Below are 24,866 nucleotides of genomic sequence, written 5' to 3'. Positions count from 1 at the left end.
TTCCAGCATTGGCTATACCAATCTACATTCTCACCCACAATGCCCAAGCTTTCCCTTTACTCTAATTCTTACCAACAATTGTTATTTGCAGACTTTATAGAGGAAAGCAGGTGGGGCAATTTAGGAATATAAAGTATACAAAATACTCTGTATAAAATAGGTAAGCTACAAGGGTACCATACAACCCCATGGACTGTAGCCCACCAAGCTCCTCTGTCCCTGGGGATTTTCCAGGCAAGGATACTAGGTTGGGTTGTCATGCCCTCCTCTAGGGGATCTTCCATACCCAGGGAAAGAACCCAGGTTCCCATATTGCAGGCAGATTCTTTACCATCTGAGCCACAAGGGAAGCCCATGGACAACATTAGATGATCATTATTTTGCTTATAACACTCTGAAAGTGAGACATAAACATAATTTTATTTCTTTTTTTTCTTTTAAACTGAAGGTGATATTTTAAAATCACAGTGCAGTTTAAAAATCACGTTATATTCATATGATATATATATATATATATGATATATATGTATATGTATATGTATATATAGTTTTCCCAAGAGATTGTATCCCATTGTGTCTCAGTCACTAAAGAATCAACATGCACTTCGGGAGACATGAGTTCCATCCCTGGCTTGGGAAGATCCCCTGGAGAAGGGCATGGCAACCCACTCCAGTATTCTTGCCTGGAGATTCCCCATGGACAGAGAAGGGGTCGCAAAGAGTAGGACACTAATCAGTGAATAAGCACACATTTGAAGAAAAATGTAATAACCACCAACACACTGTATAAAGCGCATTTAAGAAAGCGCTTTCCTCTATCTCTCTTCTCACTCAAAATTACATTGGGTGAGAAAACTTTTTGGTGTTGACTAATTTTCTGATGGTCTCCTTCACATCATTATTTCTAAGGCTGTAGATAAGGGGATTTAGCATGGGGACCACTACTGTGAAAAGCACAGTGGCTACTTTGATGAAGAGCTGTGAGCTTCTGGAGTTGGGTACACAGTAGAGAAGAAGGATGACCCCGTGGAAAATGGTGATGGCGGTCAGGTGGGAGGCACAGGTGGAGAAGGCTTTTCGGAGTCCACCGGCTGAAGGCATCCTGATGATTGTGACAATTATGAAAACATAGGAGGCGAGGATAATCAGGAGGCTACACACCTCATTGAGAGTAGAAATGATAAAACATGTCATCAGACTGACGTGAGAGTCAGAGCAGGAGGCAGAGACGATAGCAGAATACTCACAGCCAAAGTGATGTATGACATTAGAACCGCAGAAGGACAGCTCCAAAAGAGAACATGTGATTGTCAAGGAACACATTCCACCCCACGTGTAGGTTCCAGCAACCAGGAGGCTGCAGAGCTTAGGAGACATAGCAACTGTGTAGAGCAGGGGGTTACAAACAGCCACAAACCGGTCATAGGCCATCACTGCTAGCATGGACATTTCCGTAATCACAAGTGTGCAACCAAGGAAGAATTGCATCATGCAACCCACGTAGGAGATGGTCCTTACGTCCACAACCAAGATCTCTAATAATTTGGGTGTGGTTATAGAAGAGTAACAAAAATCAAGAAAGGAGAGATGGCTGAGAAAGAAGTACATGGGGGTGTGAAGTTTGGGATTGATTCTGATGATCACAATCATACCCAGGTTCCCCACCACAGAGACTGTATAGACGGCGAAGAAGACCAAGAAGAGGGGCATCTGGAGCTGTGGGTATTCTGAGAAGCCCGAGAGGACGAAGGTGATTCCAGCACTCTGATTTCTCTCATCCTTCACTATGGCCCCTGCCAGAGAAAATCAGAGTTCACCCTAAGCAGCCAGACAGGACAGAAATAGAGGGCATTTTTTTCCCAGCCTGGACAGGGGACTGGTCTGCAGTGGTGAAGTCTGGGATTTCCCAGGAAGGCGAATAAGACACAGTTGGAGCCCAAATGGTACACTGCATGTCTACAGGTGTGGAGAGTGCAAGGCAGCTGCTGATGGAGGGGCAAGGAGAGGATGGACTGGGAAGAACTGAGTGTCAAGGTGACTCAGAAAATGTCCTTGTTTGGATTTTCTCAGCCTCCTCAGCTATGTCTCCCTTTTCTCCACGTGGATAATTCCTTTCTTTAGCTTCATTTAATTGAAATTGTTGATTACACTTCAAATTCTTATGTTTGTTCAGGCCGTTCTAACTGCTCAGGATGTCTTCTGTTTTTCTCTCACTTTTCCTTAGTGCTCTCTGATCAGAGAGGGCTTCCCAGGTAATGCAGTGGTAAAGAATCCTCCCGATAGTGCAGGAGATGCAAGAGACATGAGTTCAATCCCTGGGTCAGGCAGATCCCCAGGGGAAAGAACTGGCAACCCAGTCCAGTATCCTTGCTGGAAATCTGAAAGACGGAGGAGCCTGGCAAGTCACACAACTGAGAGATTCAGCACCCACCTTATCAGAGAAGCCTCAGGTTTACATTCCCTTAATGATCTTGCCAACTGGCCAAACCTTGGTAAAATGTCACATATCGTATCTCCTAGAGAATATGAATGATGTCTTTTAACAATCTAGACTCTTTAATCAAGTCAACTTGCCTTCAAATTTAACCTCAGCCACTTATTAATATGTCTCTGACAAGTTAAACTCTCTGAAACCTTACCTATAGAATATAATTCTATTATAAGAATTTGTTTTTACTACACAATTATGTATAAAATATAAGTTAAACTAGTGAATTATTTTCTAAAATGTTTAAGACTTTAATTTCACATGTAATAATTGCTCCCCACCAAATTTAGTTTAGAATACCAAAGTGGGTAGCCATTCCCTTCTCCAGGGGATCTTCCCAACCCAGGGATTGAACCCAGGTCTCCCACATTACAGGCAGATTCTTTACCAACTGAGTCACAAGGGAAGACCAGAAATACTGGAGTGGGTAGCCTATCCCCTCTCTAGCAGATCTTCCCGACCCAGGAATTGAACCAGGGTCCCATGCATTGCAGGCAGATTCTTTACCAGCTGAGCTATCAGGGAAGTCCAACTTTAATTATTTTCTAAAACATTTAAGACTTTAATTTCACATGTAATGAATGTCCCTCACCAAATTTAGTTTCTTCTCTTGTATTTCTAATGCTGATTTTCATGTTTACTTTGAATTCGAAATATATGACCTCAAAACATTCTACAATGTAGCACCATCTATAATTTTACAAAGTCTAAAATGGTGCAAATAGTAACTAAGAAGTAGAAAAAATGCATACACGGAGGAACTCCTTTTCTTACTTAATTCTTTTCTAATATTTCCTTCTTAGCTGCACATTTCCATTAATGTCTCAAGCCATCAAGGCATAAGCTTTGTTTTGTCCATTTTTCCCTGTCCTTTTCTGTATCTCTATGATTTCCTTTCCATTCAAGGTTAAGGCTGTGAAAAATGTAATTAGGGCAAAATGAACATATTCTTCAAAATACATTCCCATCTTTATTGCTAGCTACCACCCATCTACTCAGCAGCTATTTTTTTTTTTTTTTTTTATTAGTTGGAGGCTAATTACTTCACAACATTACAGTGGGTTTTGTCATACATTGATATGAATCAGCCATAGATTTACATGTATTCCCCATCCCGATCCCCCCTGCCACCTCCCTCTCCACCCGATTCCTCTGGGTCTTCCCAGTGCACCAGGCCCGAGCACTTGTCTCATGCATCCCTCCTGGGCTAGTGATCTGTTTCACCATAGATAGTATAGATGTTGTTCTTTTAAAACATCCCACCCTCACCTTCTCCCACAGAGTTCAAAAATCTGTTCTGTATTTCTGTGTCTCTTTTTCTGTTTTGCATATAGGGTTATCGTTACCATCTTTCTAAATTCCATATATATGTGTTAGTATGCTGTAATGTTCTTTATCTTTCTGGCTTACTTCACTCTGTATAATGGGCTCCAGTTTCATCCATCTCATTAGGACTGATTCAAACGAATTCTTTTTAATGGCTGAGTAATATTCCATGGTGTATATGTACCACAGCTTCCTTATCCATTCATCTACTCAGCAGCTATCTTTATTTAGCCTTCCTACAGCCATTCTTCAGGACCAATTTTGTTTCAATATTAGTTTAAAATCATGCTCAAATGCTTACCTATATTCAAAATCATTTCCATACAAATTACCTGCAATCTGAACACTTCTGTCTGGATTTCTGTGATCTCTAAAAATACTAAACTACATGCAGCAGACATAAGAGACATGGGTTCTATCCCTGGGTCTGGGAAATCCCCTGGAGGAGGGCATGGCACCCCACTCCAGTGTTCTTGCTTGGAGAATCCCATGGACAGAGGAGCCTGGAGGGCTCTAACCATAGGGTTGTTTATAAAGAGGCAGAAAGGACTGAAGCAACTTAGCATGCACTGTATCACTGCATCATCCAGAATGTTTGATAGCTACTTCTTTTGTTTTACTCACTGCAGCAATTTTGATTTTTGTGTACAAAATACACACATTTTGGTATATAAAAGCATTGTTACCTTTTAATATCAAATACCAGGCCACATATTTCAAACTACTTTGGGGTTTAATTCAGAACTCAAATTTGCTGTACTGCTCCAACTTGCTTTCACCTGCATGACTTTAAACTCAAAAAAATTAATGCAAAGTCTGGCATATTTCTCTACAGTTTTATAGATTTCTTTTTAATATTTCCCTAATTTTTTCTTTAAATTTTTAATTGAAAACAAATACTATTACTTGAGTATCCACCAAGGGCATCACTCAGCTATATAAGCAAAGTTCAAAACTAAATGCACCCATGAATATTAAAGATATAAAAAATAAATTCAATATCTTGTATTCTTACCCTTAAATGAATTAAATGAATATCATTTCATTGCCACTAGGGTTGCATAGATGTTTCTCTGCCAAAAGTATTGTTAACTTCAGAGTTTCCCACATCAGAATTAAAGTAAATCACTTAATTTAAACAACTCACCAGAAGCCATATAGTCTTTATAGATTGATTTACTGAAGACTTCTTTAATTTAAATAAGAATCTTAAAAAGTATTCAACAAAAATACTTACATTTAATTAAAATTGTTGTAGTTTGTAATAAGAGTATTGCAACCTCTTCCAAAGTATATTTCAGTAAAGTCATCAAGAAAATTACATTTTCTTCTCATTAAAAAATAAAGACACTCTCAAAGGTAAGAAATACTTGTAAGGTAAACTTAGGGATCATGCTGTATATTTACGTCTACCTGAGGAACTTTGGGGATTCACACCCCAGAGAATTTTGATTGGGATGTTTTCCATCTACAAACAAGACAATTTAAAGAAAATCCCATACTCCTCATTTAGAGTATAGTTTATTTTAAATCATTAAATCATATAGGAAGCTTGAGCACATTTATCTTCTCATCTTAGAAAAATAACACTAGCAATCAACCTGTTTATATTTATCATGGAAGACGTGAATTCCAAAATTCAGAAAGAGAAAATCACAATTACTGTTCAATAGACCACGCATAGTGTTGTTCCTGTGTTATGTTTATTTCAGTCTTTCCTCTAAGTTTTCTTATTTGGACATCTACATTTTCATAAAAAACACATTCAATATCACACTGAATAGAAATATATTATGGCATTTGCAGTTATTATTGTATCCCAATGTTTCCCTGTTTTATTAAACCTTGTTGAATATACATTTTTTGATAATGCAATTGATATAATCTATCAATTATGTTGTATATTAATGGTCTATTTCATCATAATAAACTGCTGCAGATTCAGTGGCTTGAAAAACACTCATTTATTAGTTCACAATTTCATATGCTTGAATTAGGCACAATATACCTCGTCCCTCTATTCAAGTTTTCACAAGGCTGTAATCAAAGTGTCATCAAGTTTCTCATCTAGAAATTGGTTCTCTTCCAAGCTCATTCATATTGTTGGAATAATTCAGTTCCTTAAAGATGTAGGAATAGGGTCTTGTTTCCTTTACATCTGTTTTGGGGTTATTCACAGTTCCTAGAATGCACTCCTAGGTATCCACTTTGTTTTCTCCACTCAAGTCACTCTTACACTTCAAATCTCTCTTTCAATACCCTCTTATAATGCATACATCTCTTTAAGGAGGGATTCAAGTATTTTTAACAAATCATCAGATTATATGAGACCCACCAATCAGGATAGTCTTCTTTTCTTATGATCAACTGATTTAAAACTAGTTATAATTTAAAATTATTTGCCAGCAGCTCCCAGATTAATGTTTAATTGAATGGCTAGTTGAAGATATGTGTACACCAAATGGTGGGGAATCTTAAGGACTAGTTTAGACTTGTCACTTATGAGGTCAACATTTTTGTACTCTCTCTATTTATACCTCATTCTATCTAAAATAGCACCTACTTGCTTGAATGTTTTACTTAAGAGAAGAAACTTGATGACCTGTAATTCCATCTTAAGAAGATAAAAAAGAAAACATAGTTTTTAATCTCACAATAAATAGAAGGAGGGTCATATGGCAGTTCTATTCCCAGTTTTTTAAGAAATCTCCACACTGTTCTCCATAGCGGCTGTATTAGTTTGCATTCCCACCAACAGTGTAAGAGGGTTCCCTTTTCTCCACACCCTCTCCAGCATTTATTGCTTGTAGACTTTTGGATAGCAGCCATCCTGACTGGCCTGTAATGGTACCTCACTGTGGTTTTGATTTGCATTTCTCTGATAATGAGTGATGTTGAGCATCTTTTCATGTGTTTGTTAGCCATCTGTATGTCTTCTTTGGAGAAATGTCTGGTTAGTTCTTTGGCCCATTTTTTGATTGGGTCATTTATTTTTCTGGAATTGAGCTGCAGGAGTTTGCTTGTATATTTTTGAGATTAATCCCTTGTCTGTTTCTTCATTTGCTATTATTTTCTCCCATTCTGAAGGCTGTCTTCTCACCTTACTTATAGTTTCCTTTGTTGTGCAAAATCTTTTAAGTTTCATTAGGTCCCATTTGTTTATTTTTGCTTTTATTTCCAATATTCTGGGAGGTGGGTCATAGAGGATCTTGCTGTGATTTATGTCGGAGAGTGTTTTGCCTATGTTCTCCTCTGGGAGTTTTATAGTTTCTGGTCTTACATTTAGATCTTTAATCCATTTTGAGTTTATTTTTGTGTATGGTGTTAGAAAGTGCTCTAGTTTCATTCTTTTACAAGTGGTTGACCAGTTTTCCCAGCACCACTTGTTAAAGAGGTTGTCTTTTTTCCATTGTATATTCTTGCCTCCTTTGTTGAAGAAAAGGTGTCCATAGGTGTGTGGATTTATCTCCAGGCTTTCTATTTTGTTCCATTGATCTATATTTCTATCTTTGTGCCAGTACCATACTGTCTTGATGACTGTGGCTTTGTAGTAGAGCCTGAAGTCAGGCAGGTTGATTCCTCCAGTTCCATTCTTCTTTCTCAAGATTGCTTTGGCTATTTGAAGTTTTTTGTATTTCCACACAAATTGTGAAATTATTTGTTCTAGTTCTGTGAAGAATACCATTGGTAGCTTGATAGGGATTGCATTGAATCTATAGATTGCTTTGGGTAGTATACTCATCTTTACAATATTGATTCTTCCAATCAATGAACACGATATATTCCTCCATCTATTTGTGTGCTCTTTGATTTCTTTCATCAGTGTTTTATAGTTTTATGTGTATAGGTCTTTTGTTTCTTTAGGTAGATATACTCCTAAGTATTTTATTCTTTTTGTTGCAATGGTGAATGGTATTGTTTCCCTAATTTCTCTTTCTGTTTTCTCATTGTTAGTATATAGGAATGCAAGGGATTTCTGTGTGTTAATTTTATATCCTGCAACTTCACTATATTCATTAATTAGCTCTAGTAATTTTCTGGTAGAGTCTTTAAGGTTTTCTATGTAGAGGATCATGTCATCTGCAAACAGTGAGAGTTTCACTTCTTCTTTTCCTATCTAGATTCCTTTTGTTTCTTTTTCTGCTCTGATTGCTGTGGCCAAAACTTCCAAAACTATGTTGAATAGTAGTGGTGAGAGAGGGCACCCTTGTCTTGTTCCTGATTTTAGGGGAAATGCTTTCAATTTTTCACCATTGAGGATAATGTTTGCTGTGGGTTTGTCATATATAGCTTTTAGTATGTTGAGGTATGTTCCTTCTATTCCTGCCTTTTGGAGAATTTTTATCATAAATGGATGCTGAATTTTGTCAAAGGCTTTTTCTGCATCTATTGAGATAATCATATGGTCCCACTCCTGGGCATACACACCGAGGAAACCAGATCTCAAAGAGACACGTGCACCCCAATGTTCATTGTAGCACTATTTATAATAGCCAGGACATGGAAGCAACCTAGATGCCCATCAGCAGACAAATGGATAAGGAAGCTGTGGTACATACACACCATGGACTATTGCTCAGCCATTAAAAAGAATTCATTTGAATCAGGTCTAATGAGATGGATGAAACTGGAGCCCATTATACAGAGTGAAGTAAGCCAGAAAGATAAACACCAATACAGTATACTAATGCATACATATGGAATTTAAAAAGATGGTAACGCTAACCCTGTATGCAAAACAGAAAAAGAGACACAGATGTATAGAACAGACTTTTGCACTATGTGGGAGAAGGTGAGGGTGGGATATTCTGAGAGAATAGCATTGAAGAAAGTATACTATCAAGGGCGAAACAGATCACCAGCCCAGGTTGGATGCATGAGACAAGTGCTCAGGGCTGGTGCACTAGGAAGACCCAGAGGGATGGGATGGGGAGGGAGGCAGGATGGGGGATCGGGATGGGGAACCCATGTAAATCCGTGGCTGATTCATGTCAATGTATGGCAAAAACCACTACAATATTGTAAAGTAATTAGCCTCCAACAAATGAAAATAAATGAAAAAAAATTTTTTTAAATAAATAGAAGGAGGAAAAGATGAGAATGGTGATCAGCAAGATAAAAAATGGAATGTGAAACAGGAATAAGGGATTGAACAAAACTAAAATTCTGATGTCTAAAATGATACATAAAATCAATCATCTGTTAGATAAATTGATTAAAAATAACAGATCATAACACAATTGCTACTCAAGAAAAAAAAAAATGGAACTTCATTACAGATGTTGTCAATGTAGAAAAAATAATTAGGGAGTATTATGTATAATTTTCTTCCAAAAAATTCAACTACATAGTTGATGTCGAAAAATCATTTGAACCATACAAATAAAGTTACTAAAGATGAAATACAAAATATGAATAGCCTCTATCTTCTTATGAAATTAATTTTCAGTTAAAAATCTTCCCACAAGGAAAACCCCAGGCCCATACTATTAAATGGTAAATTCTGTCAAGCATTTAACTAATAAACAGTACAAAAAAAGTGCATGGATATTTGAATAAACAGAGCAATAAGAAATATATGCAACACTTTTTCTTCATCCCATTAATATAGCTCATTCTCAAACTGGAGGCATTGGGATTTGAATTAAGTCAGTCTGGCCCCAGAGTTTGTGCTCTTAGTTAAAAAGTTATGTCATTTGATTGCAACTGGACCATAAAGATTCTTAAAGGATAAGCTTATGATCATGGGTTTTATATTCTCTCAGTTGGGAAGGTTTTGGTTGAAGGAAGGGCTTGATCGAAATTTTACTCCAGGAAGATGATTCAGATGGGAGGGGGAGGAGGGACTAGAGGGGGAAATGAGACTGGAAATGTTATTTAAATTTGATGCTGTTACTATCTTACCTATACCTTGTGTGAAACATGTACTTAAGATTGTGTTTATTTGTATGTGACAGCTCTCTGATTCCCAAACATTCGTGTACATAAGAATATTCCAAGAGACTTGTTTAAAATGAGCTTTCCTGGGTTTCTCTGCCAAATATCCGGGAGTTCAACTGATTTCCCAGGTGATTCTGACAGAGGTTCTAAGAAACCTCTATGATAGAAACCAAAGATTTCTGGATTTGATTTTCAGGTACAAATATCTAGAATCCAGGGCTGTGCAAGTACAATGATAGAATTCTTTGGCCTCTTCCTGACCTTCAGGAGCTCAGGATTTGGTTGAAGAGGCAAAGATAACTCAATCAGCAATGTGCAAAACCTGAAAATGATTAATTAGTTTAGAATGTGTGAATCATAGCTCCATAGTTTAAAAACTGATAGCTGAGATGAGGGTTACTGGCAGCCATCAGTATATATATATATATTGTCCCCAGTAAAAAAATGCATTTCTCAATGAGGCAAAAATTGTAAATGAGGTATGAAGTTTACTTTTAGAGACACAGCACAACAAGTGGGCGAGCACATAGAGAAACTGTTAAGATCGAAGCAAGGCAGAGAGGCACACCAGGAAAGAAAGGGTGCGGGTGTCTCCGACAGTGAGGAGGAGCCACCACCAATATTTCTCATCGTTTTCTGAGTTTTGGGACATCTCTGGTGTTTCATGGGTTTCCCTGGTGGTTCAGAGGTAAAGAATCCATCTGCCAGGCAGAGGACACGTGTTCTATCCCTGGATCAGGAAGATCCCCTGGAGAAGGAAATGGCAATCCACTCCAGTATACTTGCCTGAAGAATCCCATGGATGGAGGAGCTTGGCATGTTACCATCCATGGGGTTGTAAAAGAGATAAGACTTAGTAACTAACCAACAACCATGAAAAACAAAACCAGACAAAGATGTTGTTAAAAAAAAAAAAAAAAACCAAGATAACCTAATGCACTTCATTACAGAAATACTGAATAAAATATTAGAAAATAAAATATCACAGTATATGATAGAAAAATAAATAATGACTTGGGTGAGGGGGAGGAACCAAAACAATTACCTGTATAGCAGCAAACAAGATATATAAGAAAATTCCTTCAATCTGATAAAGATCATCTACAAAAATACCTCTAGCTAGCATTATGTTTAATGTAAAAACAGAAAACAGAAAAAAAAAAAAAAATCCTACATCAAGTAAAATAACTTGATTTTCTCCTAACCCTGTACATAAAAACAACCAAAAAATAATGTCCTCAACCACTTTTATTCAACATCTTATTTTAGATTTTTGCTGAATAAGGAAAGAAAATTGTAATTACTGAAAAGTAGAAAGTAAAACTGTCTTTATTTGCCAGCTAGAGTCTGTATATAGAAAGCTCTAAGGAATCTGCAACCAAAATATGGGAAAATAATAACAGAATGCAGTAGTGCTGCATAAATGAGTATATATAAAAATATCAATTGCATCATTGTATTCTAATGGTGAGCAAATAGAAATGACTTTTTAAAGTATAATTTGCAAGACTTATTCATGCATGCATGTGTGTGTGTGTGTTAGTCTCTCGGTCATGTCCGACTCTTTGTGACCCCATGGGCTGTAGCCTGCCAGGCTCCTCTGTCCATGGAATTCTCCAGTCAAGAATACTGAAGTGGGTTGCCATTTCCTTCTCCAGGGGATCTTCTCAACCCAAGGATTGAACGCAGGTCTGCAAGCATATGGATTATCAATAAACTGTTGATAGCTAAACTGTAATCCCTGAGTACCTCAATTACACCAAAGGCAAGCCATTTTTAGTATTCATGGTCAGCAGGTCATGTTTTTCACAATGATAACCTATTTCTGACATTCTATACTCTAACAAGAAAGTGAAAGTGTTAGTCACTCAGTCATGCCTGACTCTTTGGGACCCCATGGACTGTAGTCCGCCAGGCTCCTCTGTCCATGGACTTCTCCAGGCAAGACTACTGGGATGGCTGACCATTCCCTTCTCCCCACCCCTTGCTGCAGAGCACTGACTCTAAGGCAAGCAGAATTCAGCAGCGGCGGCTCTCGAGTGCAGGCTCAGTGGAGACAGGCCCCGCTGCCCTGCTGCGTGGACCCGTCCTGGACCAGGGACTGAACCCATGGGTGTCACTCACTGGCAGGCAGCCTCCCAACCGCTGGAGCACCAGGGAAGTCCATCAAATAATAAAATTCAGTGTTATCAGCTGACTTCATGGAACACTCTCTTTGCATGAATTTGAGCTTAATGAAACAGTTCAGTTGGAGGAAAAGCATATGAGATTCTACAATTTCTTACCTGACTCACTTCTTTAGCTCTGAGACAAATTACTTACAACTGTTAATTTTTTTAATGATAACATCCCTGAAAAATAGTTAAAGTTTTCGTTGATGTTCTGCCCGTGTACTCCTAGTAACCCAAAATTTTCAACCCATTCTGGAATTGTGCTGTGAAAGTACACTAAACATTTCCACTTACATTGAATTAATTTTGAAAATGTTTAAATGCTATTCTTTATAGTCTATTTTATTATTCATCAGGAGGTTAACAACAAAATAAGTGCCATACCTGCTGTGATAATAGCTGAAACTATCTTGGACAAAAAGCTTTTCTTTTTCCAGCATGGCACCTTGTGGAATTTGGTTGACAAAAATAAAAACTATGAAGCTACTGGACAAAGTCTATAAATTTCAAGATGCAGAAAAAACATGTATTACTGCATTTTAATTAAGTTTTTAGCTTTTTCAAAGAAAAATGTCAGGAAAAAAAACATTTCAAATGGGACATCGGAACATTTCCTGGTTATTACTGCTATCACAAGGCATATCCTCCATAATAAGATGAGAATATTAGTATAAACTTTGAATCACGAGAATGGAACTAGATATTTCAATAATGAATCCAAAGGTTATACGACAGGGTGTGATGCATAGTAGATAATTAGCTTTCTTATTTATTGGAATTATGAGTAACGGCTATGATTTTTAAAAACTTATATGTTGTGAAGATCAGGCACGAGATGGACTGTTGTCGACTGGTGCACACATTTGGGAAGACAGTGTAGACCTCCTTTCCTCTAGAGCCCACACAATAGATACACTGTAGTATTTTGTTTGAACAATTTGTCTACAATGCATGATTATATTTCTAATGTCCTACAGATTTTCTTACTCCATTACAGCTTTCTCGGATTGCCACGTTCTGACCCTGTAGGAAAGATATCTTCCAAACACCATCCCCACAATAGATCCTCTGTAACAATAGTGTAATTTCTCAGTACTTCCTTCAGTTTAAAATATTCTGTGCAATATCAGAATAATTGTCCATGATTACTTTAACCTGACTTTCAGTGACTTTAAGATTCCAACTAAATGTTATTGGTGAATGCATGACATTACTATCATTCAGTTTGACTTTTTCAAAACTGCTTGTATCTATAAAAATGCGTATATCACTTAACGCATTCTTGTTTAGTGAAAGTGAGTCTATCAAACTGTGTTACATAGCACATGCCCATTTCCTTATAGTAGCAGTTTATTTCCCCAATTTTTTCTCACTTCTGATATTTTATTTTACCACCTACTGTAGTAGATAGTACTCCTTCTTTTGCCCCCTTTGTATACATACAAACACTCATGTTTATAACTCACAGGTATGATATGCCATATTGTTTTATTTATAAATATGATTGTTACTGTCACTTTATCTCTTGAAGATTACAGGAAAAAGTGAAGACAGTGCCTGCTTTTTTTATTATTCTTCATCTACCAAAATGTTTATTTCATTTCTGGCTATATAGTGGAAACCCAACGAGAAAACCAGGATGAATATTATTTGAAAGAAAGAATCAGAGTACAATACCACAAACCTTTTAAGTCAAATTAAATGGATTTGTGGGTACTTTGCTCTAAACATATGTGTGTCTCCTGCAAAGATTGTTGGAACTCTGTATTTTCTTTTTAAAATAAAACAAGAGTTATGAGTCACCTCACCTAAATACAGAAGCCCTTGAATGAGTCTACTACAGAACTCCTTGCTAAGAATTAAACACCTGGAATGCTGCTGCTTACTATTTAATAGAAACAGACCTGAAAACGGGAGTGCAACCCACCAGTAAATTTATTAGCTATTTCATATATTGTTGTTTTCATATATATTCTACATATATCACTATTATTTTACATATATTACTATTGAGAAAACTCCCAGATACCAAAGGTAAGATCAAACTGGAAACTAAATCCTGACACAAAACTGCATCACAAATATATGCCATCAAGATCTTAGGGATGTGGAGACAGAGATTATCACTAAAGTGTTGCCTTGATGACTGCAGTTCAGTAATTAGATGTTAACACTGTCCCCTGTGGTGTCTTGATTGTATATTATTTCCCTAAAGCCTTAGGGCATTTGAATTATCAGCTTGTTTAATCTTAAAACATAAAAGAAATTGTATCTGTTTCTTGATTTTATATGGATTTTATATGGATTTTATAGGGATAAAATATAAAACTATTCAAGAGAAAAATAATCTACTTGACAGTATTGCAGAAATAGCTTTTATTAAACTATGTTTAGTTTATTTTTTTCTTTTCTTATGACAGTAAATGCTCATATTGTCTTATGTTTTTAAAAATAGAGGACCTAAACAGTAACTCATATTGTTTATTTGGTATATTACACCATTTACATTGTAAACTTCATGTTATATTTACATTATTGATTTTATCAAGTGGAAATAACTTTCACTGTTGTTTTTCAAATGTAAATACAGTGTTCTCAGATGTTTAAATTTACTATTGAATCTTAAAAAACAACTCAGTGGACGTGAATTTGAGCAAGCTCCGGGAGATAGTGGAGGACAGGGAAGCCTGGTGTGCTACATTCTGAGACGGTAACAGGCAGGAAGGCCAGGGGTCTCCAAATGGAGGAAAGAGGCTGCAAGTGCCAGACATTTTTCTCTCTCTTAAGCGGCAGGAAGAAACAAACCAGAGATATGTTTTTCCTTCTCTACACAAATTTAAAAGGAGGTTTCTCTTAAAATGCTGTGTTGCCACGACACCTGGTCTCACCTGAAGCTAACTACTCTCAAACCTTGAGTTAACCAATACATTTCTTTTTCTTATGGAAATGTTGTCTTAAGCTATGTTAATGTACCCCAGACTCTATCTTCAAGTTGGTTCCACCAAGGCCTAACTTACTTGTAAACTCAGGTATTGTTCCCCTAATCTATATAAATGAAACTATTTGCTGGTATTCTGCCCTTCTACAAGATTCAAGTCAATCGTTTTATGGCCAGGGATGAATTATCTGGTGCCATTCTAAATTTTATGACACTCCTTTCTTTTCATTAACAGACTGTGAGTGACTATATAACATACAGCTAGAGACTAGGAGGGGGGTACTCTTTTGCCCCCTTCTGATGCCTATGTCAGAAGCTTCCTCTATGTCCTTTATACTTTAATAAAACTTTATTACACAAAAGCTCTGAGCGATCCAGCCTCGTCTCTGGCCCCGGATTGAATTCGTCTCTTCTGGAGGCCAAGAATCCTGCGTCTTATCGTTCAGCAACAACCTTTCAATTCCATGGGGTAGCAAAGAGCTGGACAGGACTTAGTGACTGAACAACAGCAGCATACCAAATGCACACTTTTTTTGTATTAAATCCCTCTTAGATATGATGTATTATCTTATTTTATATATCAATGAACTGATTTGCTATTTGAACTGGTTGCCCATGTTTATTTATGATTTATTATTCCATACATTTCTTATCTGATGATATTGTCATCAGACAATAAGCTATAAAACACTCCCTACTTATTTTACAGAGAGGCAAAGTTTATGCAAGATTGACAATTATATCTTCTTAATGCGGAATCTTCCTTGAAGATAAGACTGTGATATTTATAAAGAATTTTCTGGAGTTTTGATAATAGCAGTAGGAAATAAACACCAAATATAACTAGAAAATTACTCCTAAATGTTTCTTCTTTCAGGCTCTTCTTTCAAACTCAGGCTTATTTTTACTTACTTTCTATATTTCTAAGCACTATATTTGTGCTTAGAATGAAACTATTTTCCATCTACAAGACTGTTCTTGAACTTGAATGAACTATGTATCTAGGCAGTAATACCCAGGAAAAATAGCATTGAAAAAGTGCTCCACAGTCTGTTCCCCTATTAGCCCATCTAAGTTTTTCTTTATCTCTTTCAGGCAAAATATTTTTTAAAGATGATGAATAGTAATGAAGACCAGTTGTGCAATAAAGAATTTAACCCACCATCTATGGAATTGGTGCATGCATCAACAAATTTGCTGAAATCTTATTTATTAATATACATGATATGAAAATTAGTATTACCTAATGAGGCTTATGGGCTTTCCTGGAGGTTCAGACAGTAAAGAATCTGCCTGCAATGCAGGAGAACAGGTTTTGATCCCTGGGTAGGGATGATCCCCTGGAGTAGGGAATGGCTATCCACTCCAGTATTCTTCCCTGGAGAATTCCATGGACAGAATAGCTTGTGGGCTATATCCACGGGGTCGCAAAGAGTCGGAGAAGACTGAGCACCTAACACAATGAGGTTTATATTGAACTTATAACATTTTCTCCATTAAGAGACTATTCTGTACATTCTTTCTTTATCTTGTGAACAATTTCATTAAAAACATTTCCACAACACTTTAGAAACAAAACAAAAAGCTGCACCTATGCAAACCACCAAGAAGAATTTAAAGTTAAAAGAGTATAATTTATTTCTGGAAATAAAGAGCTCATCATTAGGACTTTGTAGAACAGACAATAAAATCATTTATATTAACAGATTTTCAATCTTAAAATCATTACATTCATTGCAAAATTGTACTGTCAAAATTTATGGAGAATTTCTGCTTTAAATACATGTAAATAGATGACCATTCACGGTATTTTCTGAAGTAACAAGCATTCTATTCTAAAGGATTCTGCAGCCATCCAGACTTTTTTTTTCTTTATAATTTGTTCTGGCTTTTCTTGAAAAACAGAAACCTAATTACAGCTTCAAAATTATTCTTTGCCTAAAATCTGTCATCTATTTTTTTAAGATTCGGATCTTAAATACAAGGTGTGTAACATATGTCAAAGATAGTTCATTGTATAAACTGCAGGTAAGTTTGCTAGTTGGGCAAAATTAAATCAGGTTAACCAAGATGCTCTAGCTGATATTAGCAGGGTTCCCATTCAGTCCACCAATAATGTTACTTACCAATGAAGTTCTCTGTTATTTTATCTTTATATACCAATAGCTATATTATACACAATTTAAGATTGACGTGAAGACTACTTTAGATTTAGCTGGAACTATTTCTGAAGTGTGCAGTTCTTATTTTATTTTTGATGTTTTATTTACAAAAAGCAAATAAATTTTATATTAACAAGTACAATTTAACCAAATTATATTCAGGACTTTGTGGGGACAGAAATAAGACTTCTTTGAACTTATAATGTACCGATGTTTCTTGTGTGGGATTAAATAAATAAGTCTTTTCAATTTAGTGTCTTAGTGTTGAACAACTCTCAGTTTACTATATTTCTGTTGATGCAACTCTCTCATAAATTTTCTATAAATTTAGCTATAAATTACTTTAACTTTTAGCTATACATTTTCAGAGCAACTCTATAAATCCATTGTTCGATGACTGTACCTTGGCAGCCAAATGATAATGTGAGCTTACTCAGAAATCTGTATATGAAAAACCACCTAGAGACTTAATTTAAATGGTCCAGGCTTTAATTATGTGTTGTTTCTTATTTTATAGGTAAATCTCTGAAGTTTACAAAAGTTGTTGAATGTTGTATTAACCAGGGCCTTACACACTTCAAAAGTGTGTACTGTTTTCTTTTCTGAAAAAAAATAGTTTGAAAGTACTATAAATTCTGGAAGACTTGGACAACTATCCTCTTGAAAATGCACACTAAATCTTAGTCATTTTACAGTAATCATTAATTGATGTATTAAGTTGGTATGGATTAACTTCCTGACAGCAGCCTTCACATCTTTGTTCCTGAGGCTGTAGATCAGTGGGTTCAGCATGGGGATGACCACTGCGTAAAACACAGAACCCACCTTGAGCATAAGCCATGAGCTTTTGGAGTTAGGAACACAATAGAGGAAAAGGATGCTCCCATGGAAGATGGTGATGGCAGTCAGGTGGGAGGCACAGGTGGAGAAGGCTCTGCGGCGCCCCCCAGTTGAAGGCATCTTCAGGACAGTGATACAAATGCAAACATAGGAGGTAAGAATAATCATCAGGCTGCTTACTTCATTGAATGTGGCAGAGGCTAAAGTGATCTCCTGGTTAATGTAAGGGTCAGAGCAGGAAACAGCAACTATGGCCGCGTGCTCACAAACAAAGTTATTTATGAACTTAGTCCCACAGAAGGATAAAGTCAAAAAAAGTAATGTGTATATTAGGGAACAGGCTATACCCCAAGAGTATGTAGCAATCACCAACACAAAACTAAACCTCTGGGACATCACAACTGTGTAGAGAAGAGGGTTGCAAATGGCCACAAATCGGTCATACGCCATCACTGCCAACAGGAATGTCTCTGTCACCACAAATATGCAGACAAAGAAGAACTGCATGAGGCATCCTGTGAAGGAGATGGTTCTGTCTTCTACAATCAAGTTTTCTAGTAGCTTGGGTGTAACTACTGTTGAGTAACAGAAATCCACAAAGGATAAGTGGCTGAGAAAGAAGTACATGGGCGTGCGGAGCCTGGAGCTAGACTTGATGATCAGGATCATGCCCAGGTTCCCCAGCACAGTGACTGTGTAGATAGTCAGGAAGACCAGGAACAGGGGCAGCTGGAGCTGAGGATATTCTGAGAAGCCCAAGAGAATGAAAGTGACCTCAGCACTCTGGTTCGCTTGGTTCCTGTCGACAAAATATGAATGCTGATCTAGAAGTAAAAACTAAACTTTGAAATAGGTGAGAGAACAGAAAATGTCTTGAGAAGCTCACTGGGTCTCTGTTTACAGTGTTTCTGTAAATGCTACACTTCTGCTTTATTTTAGATGCTAATGTCCACTTATATGTCAATTATATAGCCAATAATAATTTTCATTGTGATTGATCTTCAGAAACAAAGAACTAAAACAGATTGGATCCTGATTTATTTCAAATAATAAAATTCATTATTATCAGCTGCTTTCAAGAGACATTGCCTTTGCATGACTCTGAGCTTTGTGAAAACACCTGATATGACAATTCAATTACAGGCATTGGAGAAAAACATGTCGTTAGGTTCCAGTTGCTTACCTGCCTCACCTCCTGAGATATGAGACAATTAGCTTATATGCTAATTTGTATAATGGTAACATCTCTGCAAAACAGTTAACATAATATTTTCTTGGTTGTTCTATCTCCTTTCAATTCCTTTCTTATTCCTAGTTATTCCAAATTCTCAACCCTTTCTGGAGCTATGCTATAAAACATACTGAACTTTTTCACTTATGTTGAATTAATTCTGAAAATATTCAAATGTATTCTTCATAGCCAATTGTATTATTCATCAGAAGGTTCAAAACAAAATATGTGCTATGCTTCCTGTGATAATAGTTGAAACAATATTGAACAGAAAACTCTTATTTTTTTCCATTGCAGCAGACCTTGGAGTTTGGGTGGCAAAAATAAGAACTGTGAAAGTACTGGAGAAAGCATATAGGCTTCAGAATGGATCAAATATATACTCTGCCATTTTGAATTAAGAAGAATTTGAATTTGAATTCCAAAGAAAAGTGGCTGGAAAACACCTATTTCAAATGGGACACCAGAATGTTTCTTGATTAGTACTGATCACAAGGCATTTCCTCAACAGTAAGATAAGAATATTAATATAAACTTTCAATCACTAGAATGGAACTAGATACTTCAGTAATGAATTCAAATGCTGTAAGACATGGTAGAACAGATATTTACCTTTTTATATATTAGAATTATGAATAATCATTATGATTTCAAACACCTGATATGTTTGTGAAAATCCTGCAGAAACATGGACTTCTATCAGCTGGAGGAGACATTGGGGAATACAATGTTGAAATCCCTTCTTCTAGAAGCCCCACGATAGAAGCACTGTAGAATTTCATTAGAACGCCTGGTTTAAGATGCATATTTCCTTATTTTCCTCTAGGTTTTCTCACCACACTATTGCTTTCTCTGATTCCCACATGATGAACTTGTAAGAAAGATATCTTCCAAAGGCCATGTCCACAACAGATCCTCTATAAAAATACTCTGTAAGGTCTCAGCACTGCAAAGATTGATTATAACTATATTATTCCAGCCACATTCCTTCAATTTAAAATACTCTGTGAAAGATTATGAGAATAATTTTCCATGATTGTTTAATATAACAGTGACTTTAAGGTTCCAAATAAATGTTAAGCAAATGCATAATATTAACATTATTCAGTATGACTTTTCCAAAAACTGCTTAGATCTATATTCAACCTCATTATCACTTAATACATCCTTCATTAGTGAAGGTGGATTTATCAACTTCTGCTATGTAGTACATGCCTATTTCTTTATAATTTATTTCCCCATTTTATTCTTTCTTATGATGTTTGCTTTATTTTACCACCTACTTTTATAGACATGACTCATTGTTTCATCCCCTCTGTATACAGACAAACTTTCATATTTATCACTCACAATTACTGTAGATTATTTTCCTATTATTTACAAATATGGTTGTTACTGTCACTTTATTTCTAGAAAATTACAGCAAAATCTTGAAGACAAGGCCCACTTTGTTATAATTCTTCCCTTTGCCAAAAGGAGAATTCTCCATTTCTGACTTTATGGTGAATACCCAATGAGAAAACTATGACAAAAACTATTTGAAAGAAAGAATTGGAATATAACTCTATAAACCTTCTCAGCCAAAAAGTGGTTCTTTGTGGACACTTTGTTCTACACATGTGTTTGTCTCCTACAAAGATTACTGGGTCTTTTTATTTTCTTTCTTAAGTAAAACTAAAGAGACATGAGTCAACTCACCTAAACACAGAAGAACTTGAATGAGTCATTTAGTGAAGAACTCTTTGCCAAGATTAACGAACTCCAGCAATGCTGCTGCTTGGTACTTAGAAACACACATGAAAAGGTAGTAAAAGCGCCCAGCATTTTTCATTAATTATTTCATATTTTATGATTTTCCAACCTGTTAAGGAAACTCAGAGATACCAAAGATAAGATCAAGCCTGAAAAGTAAATCCTGGCACCAAGCTGTATCACAAATATATGCCATCATGACCTTAGGGATGTGAAAACTAGAGAATATAACTGAAGTACTGCCTTGATGACTGCAATTCAACTAATTATGTGTTAACACTGTCTCAGGTGGTATATTGGTTGTATATTATTTCCCTAAAGCCTTAGGGCATTTGTATTATCAACTTTACTCATTTAATCTTAAAAAATAAACAACACCATTTTTAAAATTTTTATGTGGATATAAAATACATAAATCCACAAGGGGAATTATACAGCAATAGATTTATCTTTTATTAATCCACATTTAATTTTTTAAATTTTCTTATGAAGATATATATATATTCTTATGTTTCTAAACATATGGCTGCTAAACTATAATTATACTGTTTATTTGGTACTTTATAATATTTATATTATAAACTTTATTTTATATTTACACTATTGATTCTATTGATAGAAAACAGCTTCCATTGGCTTTTCAAATATAGAATGTTCTCAGATGTTTATATTTGTTAGTGAATCTAAAAAGAAATTTTGTTTGATATGTTTTCTAAAAATATCTGTTTATGAAGAGGATGATATTTTCACTAATTTCGGTAACTACCCATTTTCGCTTTAAAGACACAGGTTAAGAATAATAATAACTTGATGCAGAAGGAGCTGAAGTGGAAGCAGTAAGTTTACTTTCTTGGGCTCCAAAATCTCTGCTTTGTGGTGACTGCACCCATGAAATTAAAAGGCACTTGCTCCGTGGGAGGAAAGTTATGACAAAACTAGGCAGCATATTCAAAACCAGAGACATCACTTTGCCAACAAAAGTCCATATAGTCAAAGCCATGATTTATCCAATAGTCAGGTACGGATGTGAGAGTTGGACCATAAAGAAGACAAAGTGCCGAAGAATTGTCCTTTCAAATTGTGTTGCTGGGGAAGACTCCTGAGAGTCCTTCATCCAGCAAGATCCAACCAGTCCATCCTGAAGGAAATCAACCCTGAATATTTATTGGAAGGACTGATGCTGAAGCTGAAGCTCCAGTGCCTTGGCCACCTGATGTGAAGAGCTGACTCACTGGAAAAGACCCTGATGCTGGGAAAGAGAGAAGGCTAGTGGAGAAGAGGGCAGCAGAGGATGAGATGGTTGGATCGCATCACCGACTCAATGCACATGAGTGTGAGCAAACTTCAGGAGACAGTGAAGGGCAGGGAAGCCTGGCGTGCTGCAGTCCATGGGATGGCAAAGACTCGGACACGACTTAGTGACTGAACAACAATAACAACACGCTTATTCCTCACTAGTGGAAGACTCAAAATACACTTTGACTGTGCGGCTGTGCCCTACACAGGCTCTGATTTCTCCCAAATGGTAGCTCACCACCATCATGGTGCTTCTGAGGTTATGATTCTCTTAATATTCATTGGAGAAAGCATACACTCTTCTTCAAACAAATGATGCCATGACAACTGGGCGTTCACAAGTAAAATTATGGGATTGGACACTCACCTCATATTATATACAACAGTTAACTCAGAAAGTGAACAAGGACTTGAGTGAAAGAGCATAAACTATAAAACTCTTATAAGAAAAACACAGGCCTTAAATTTCATGGCTTTGAATTTGGCAGTAGATTCTTAGGGAAACAAAAACATAAGTGACAATAAATAAATACATAAATTGTTAAATTGAACTTCCTCAAAATTTAAAATATTTGTATATTAAAAACATTATCAATAAAGTGAAAAGAAAAGGTACAGAAAAGAAACAATAAAGACAAAAAGTCAAATCAGATACAACACAAAATTTACAAATGTCCAACAAGCTTGTGAAAATATTCTCAACTTATTTAGTTATTAGGAAAATGCAAATCAATATCATGATGAGATATCAATTTATATCCACTGGATTTGCTATAATAAAAGTATATAATAGCAATGATTGGCAAGGATATGAAGCAACCAGAAGTTATATATTGTGCCTGGGAATCTAAAATGCTACAGACACTGTAGAATAAGTTTGGTGGTTCCTCTCACATGGATGAACATAGAATTACTATTAGACAAAATGCTTAGCAGGGAAAAAAAAATAGTCTTTCACAAAGAGGTGTTAGGCTTTCCCCCCAATTTCTGGCAGATAATATATATCTTATGTGATAGCAGAGTCTACTTAGGGAGGAGGGGCTGGGTACACCTGATATCAAGGTGTGGGCATGCTGAGTCACTTCAGTGGTGTTTGATCCCTTGCCACTCGATGGACTGTAGCCCACCAGGTGTCACTGTCTATGGAATTCTCCAGGCAAGAGTACTGGAGTGGGTTGCCGTGCCCTCCTCCAGAGGATCCTCCCAACCCAGGGACTGAACCCAGGTCTCCTGTGTCTCCTGCATCGGTAGGCAGGTTCTCCACCACTAGTGCCACCTGGGAAGACCACAGCACACGTCAAATAGATTCACTCTACAGACTGGACGTGAGTTTACTGCGAAGTGTGTTCGTTGCTCAGGCATGTCTGAATCTTTGTAACTCCATGTACTGAAGCCCACCAGGCTCCTCTGCCATGGGATTCTCCAGGCAAGGATACTGGAGTGGGTTGCCATCCCCTTCTCCAGGGGATCTTCCCCACCCAGGGATAGAACCCAGGTCTCCTGCATTGCAAGCGGAGTCTTTATCATCTGAGCCACAAGGGAAGTCCACGAGTTTGCCAGTTGGGCAAAATTAAATCAGGTTAACCAAGATACTCTAACTGATGTTAGCAGGGCCCCCATTCAATCTACCACTAATGTTATTTACCAATGAAGTTCTCTGTTATTTTATCATTGTACATCAATGGCTATTTTATATGTAATTTGACTGACATGAAAGACTATTTTAGATTTAGCTAGAACTATTTCTGAAGTGTGCATTTCTTAATTTTATTTTTGATGACTTATGCATAAAAAAACAAATACATTTTATATTAACAAGTAGAATTTTACCAAATCATATTCAGGACTTTGTGGGGGCAGAGACATGACTTCTTTGCACTTATAATGTATGAATTCTTTCTATGTGGTGTTAAATAAATGTATCCTTTAAATTTAGGCTTCCCTGGTACCTTAGATGGTAAAGAATCTGCCTTCAATGCAGGAGACATAGGTTTGATTGCTGGTCATGCAGATCCCCTGGAGAAGAGAATGGCTACCCACTCCAGTATTCTTGCCATGGACACAGGAGCCTGGCAGGCTAAAGCCCATAGAATTGTAGAGTCAGACATGACTGAGCAACTAAGCACCGGTAAGTCTTTTAACTTTAGCGTCTTAGTGTTGAACAACTCTTAGTTACTATGATTCAACTGATGTGACTCCCTCATCAGTTCAGTTCAGTTGCTCAGTCATGTACGACTTTTTGCGACCCCACGAACCGCAGCACGCCAGGCCTCCCTGTCCATCACCAGCTCCCAGAGTCCACCCCAAACCCATGTCCATTGAGTCAGTGATGCCATCCAACCATCTCATCCTCTGTCGTCCCCTTCTCCTCCTGCCCTCAATCTTTCCCAGTATCAGCGTCTTTTCAAATGAGTCAGGTCTTCACATCAGGTGGCCAGTTCTCATGACAACTCAAATCCATTCTTCCATGACTTATAATTACTTAAAGAAAAAAAAAGAAGACTCACCTGAACAGGCAAATGGTAATGTGTCTTTACTCAGAAATCTTTTCGTAACAAACATGTTATCTAGAGACTTTTTAAATCGTCTAGGCTTTAATTAGGTGTTATTTATTATTTTATTGCTAATTCTCTACAGTTTACTAAGGTTGTTGAATGATGTATCAACAAGGGAATTACGTTAAATGTGTGCACTGTTTTCCTTCCTAAAAATTGGAGTTTGA

The 24,866-nt window shown here is 36.7% G+C and overlaps 2 protein-coding genes across 2 annotated transcripts; both read right to left on the bottom strand.

Annotated features, from left to right (window-relative positions):
• Nucleotides 1–837: 837 nt before the first annotated feature.
• LOC122449353 (olfactory receptor 5D18-like) lies at nucleotides 838–4,971 on the bottom strand. Its single transcript, XM_043480867.1, has 2 exons — nucleotides 4,962–4,971; nucleotides 838–1,793 (listed from the first exon to the last, which is right to left on the bottom strand). Exons 1-2 carry the CDS (start codon nucleotides 4,969–4,971, stop codon nucleotides 838–840), a joined length of 966 nt encoding a protein of 321 aa, XP_043336802.1.
• A 12,738-nt stretch (nucleotides 4,972–17,709) lies between these two features.
• LOC122449352 (olfactory receptor 5D13-like) lies at nucleotides 17,710–24,706 on the bottom strand. Its single transcript, XM_043480866.1, has 2 exons — nucleotides 24,652–24,706; nucleotides 17,710–18,689 (listed from the first exon to the last, which is right to left on the bottom strand). The coding sequence occupies exons 1-2, from the start codon at nucleotides 24,704–24,706 to the stop codon at nucleotides 17,710–17,712; spliced, it is 1,035 nt and encodes a 344-aa protein (XP_043336801.1).
• Between the last annotated feature and the right edge of the window lie 160 nt (nucleotides 24,707–24,866).

This window comes from Cervus canadensis, chromosome 11, assembly GCF_019320065.1.
Source record: "Cervus canadensis isolate Bull #8, Minnesota chromosome 11, ASM1932006v1, whole genome shotgun sequence".
Classification (NCBI taxonomy): Eukaryota; Metazoa; Chordata; class Mammalia; order Artiodactyla; family Cervidae; genus Cervus; species Cervus canadensis.
The sequence above is the reverse complement of the archived record's forward strand: the minus strand, read 5'-3'. Positions and strand labels throughout refer to the sequence as shown.

What these genes read in the sequence shown, in the direction of transcription:
- LOC122449352 (XM_043480866.1), bottom strand. Translation starts at nt 24,706, where the DNA reads ATGTTTGTTACGAAAAGATTTCTGAGTAAAGACACATTACCATTTGCC. An exon ending in ATTACCATTTGCCTGTTCAG is followed by an intron (nt 18,690 to 24,651) that starts GTGAGTCTTCTT and finishes TTTTACTTCTAG; the next exon opens with ATCAGCATTCATATTTTGTC.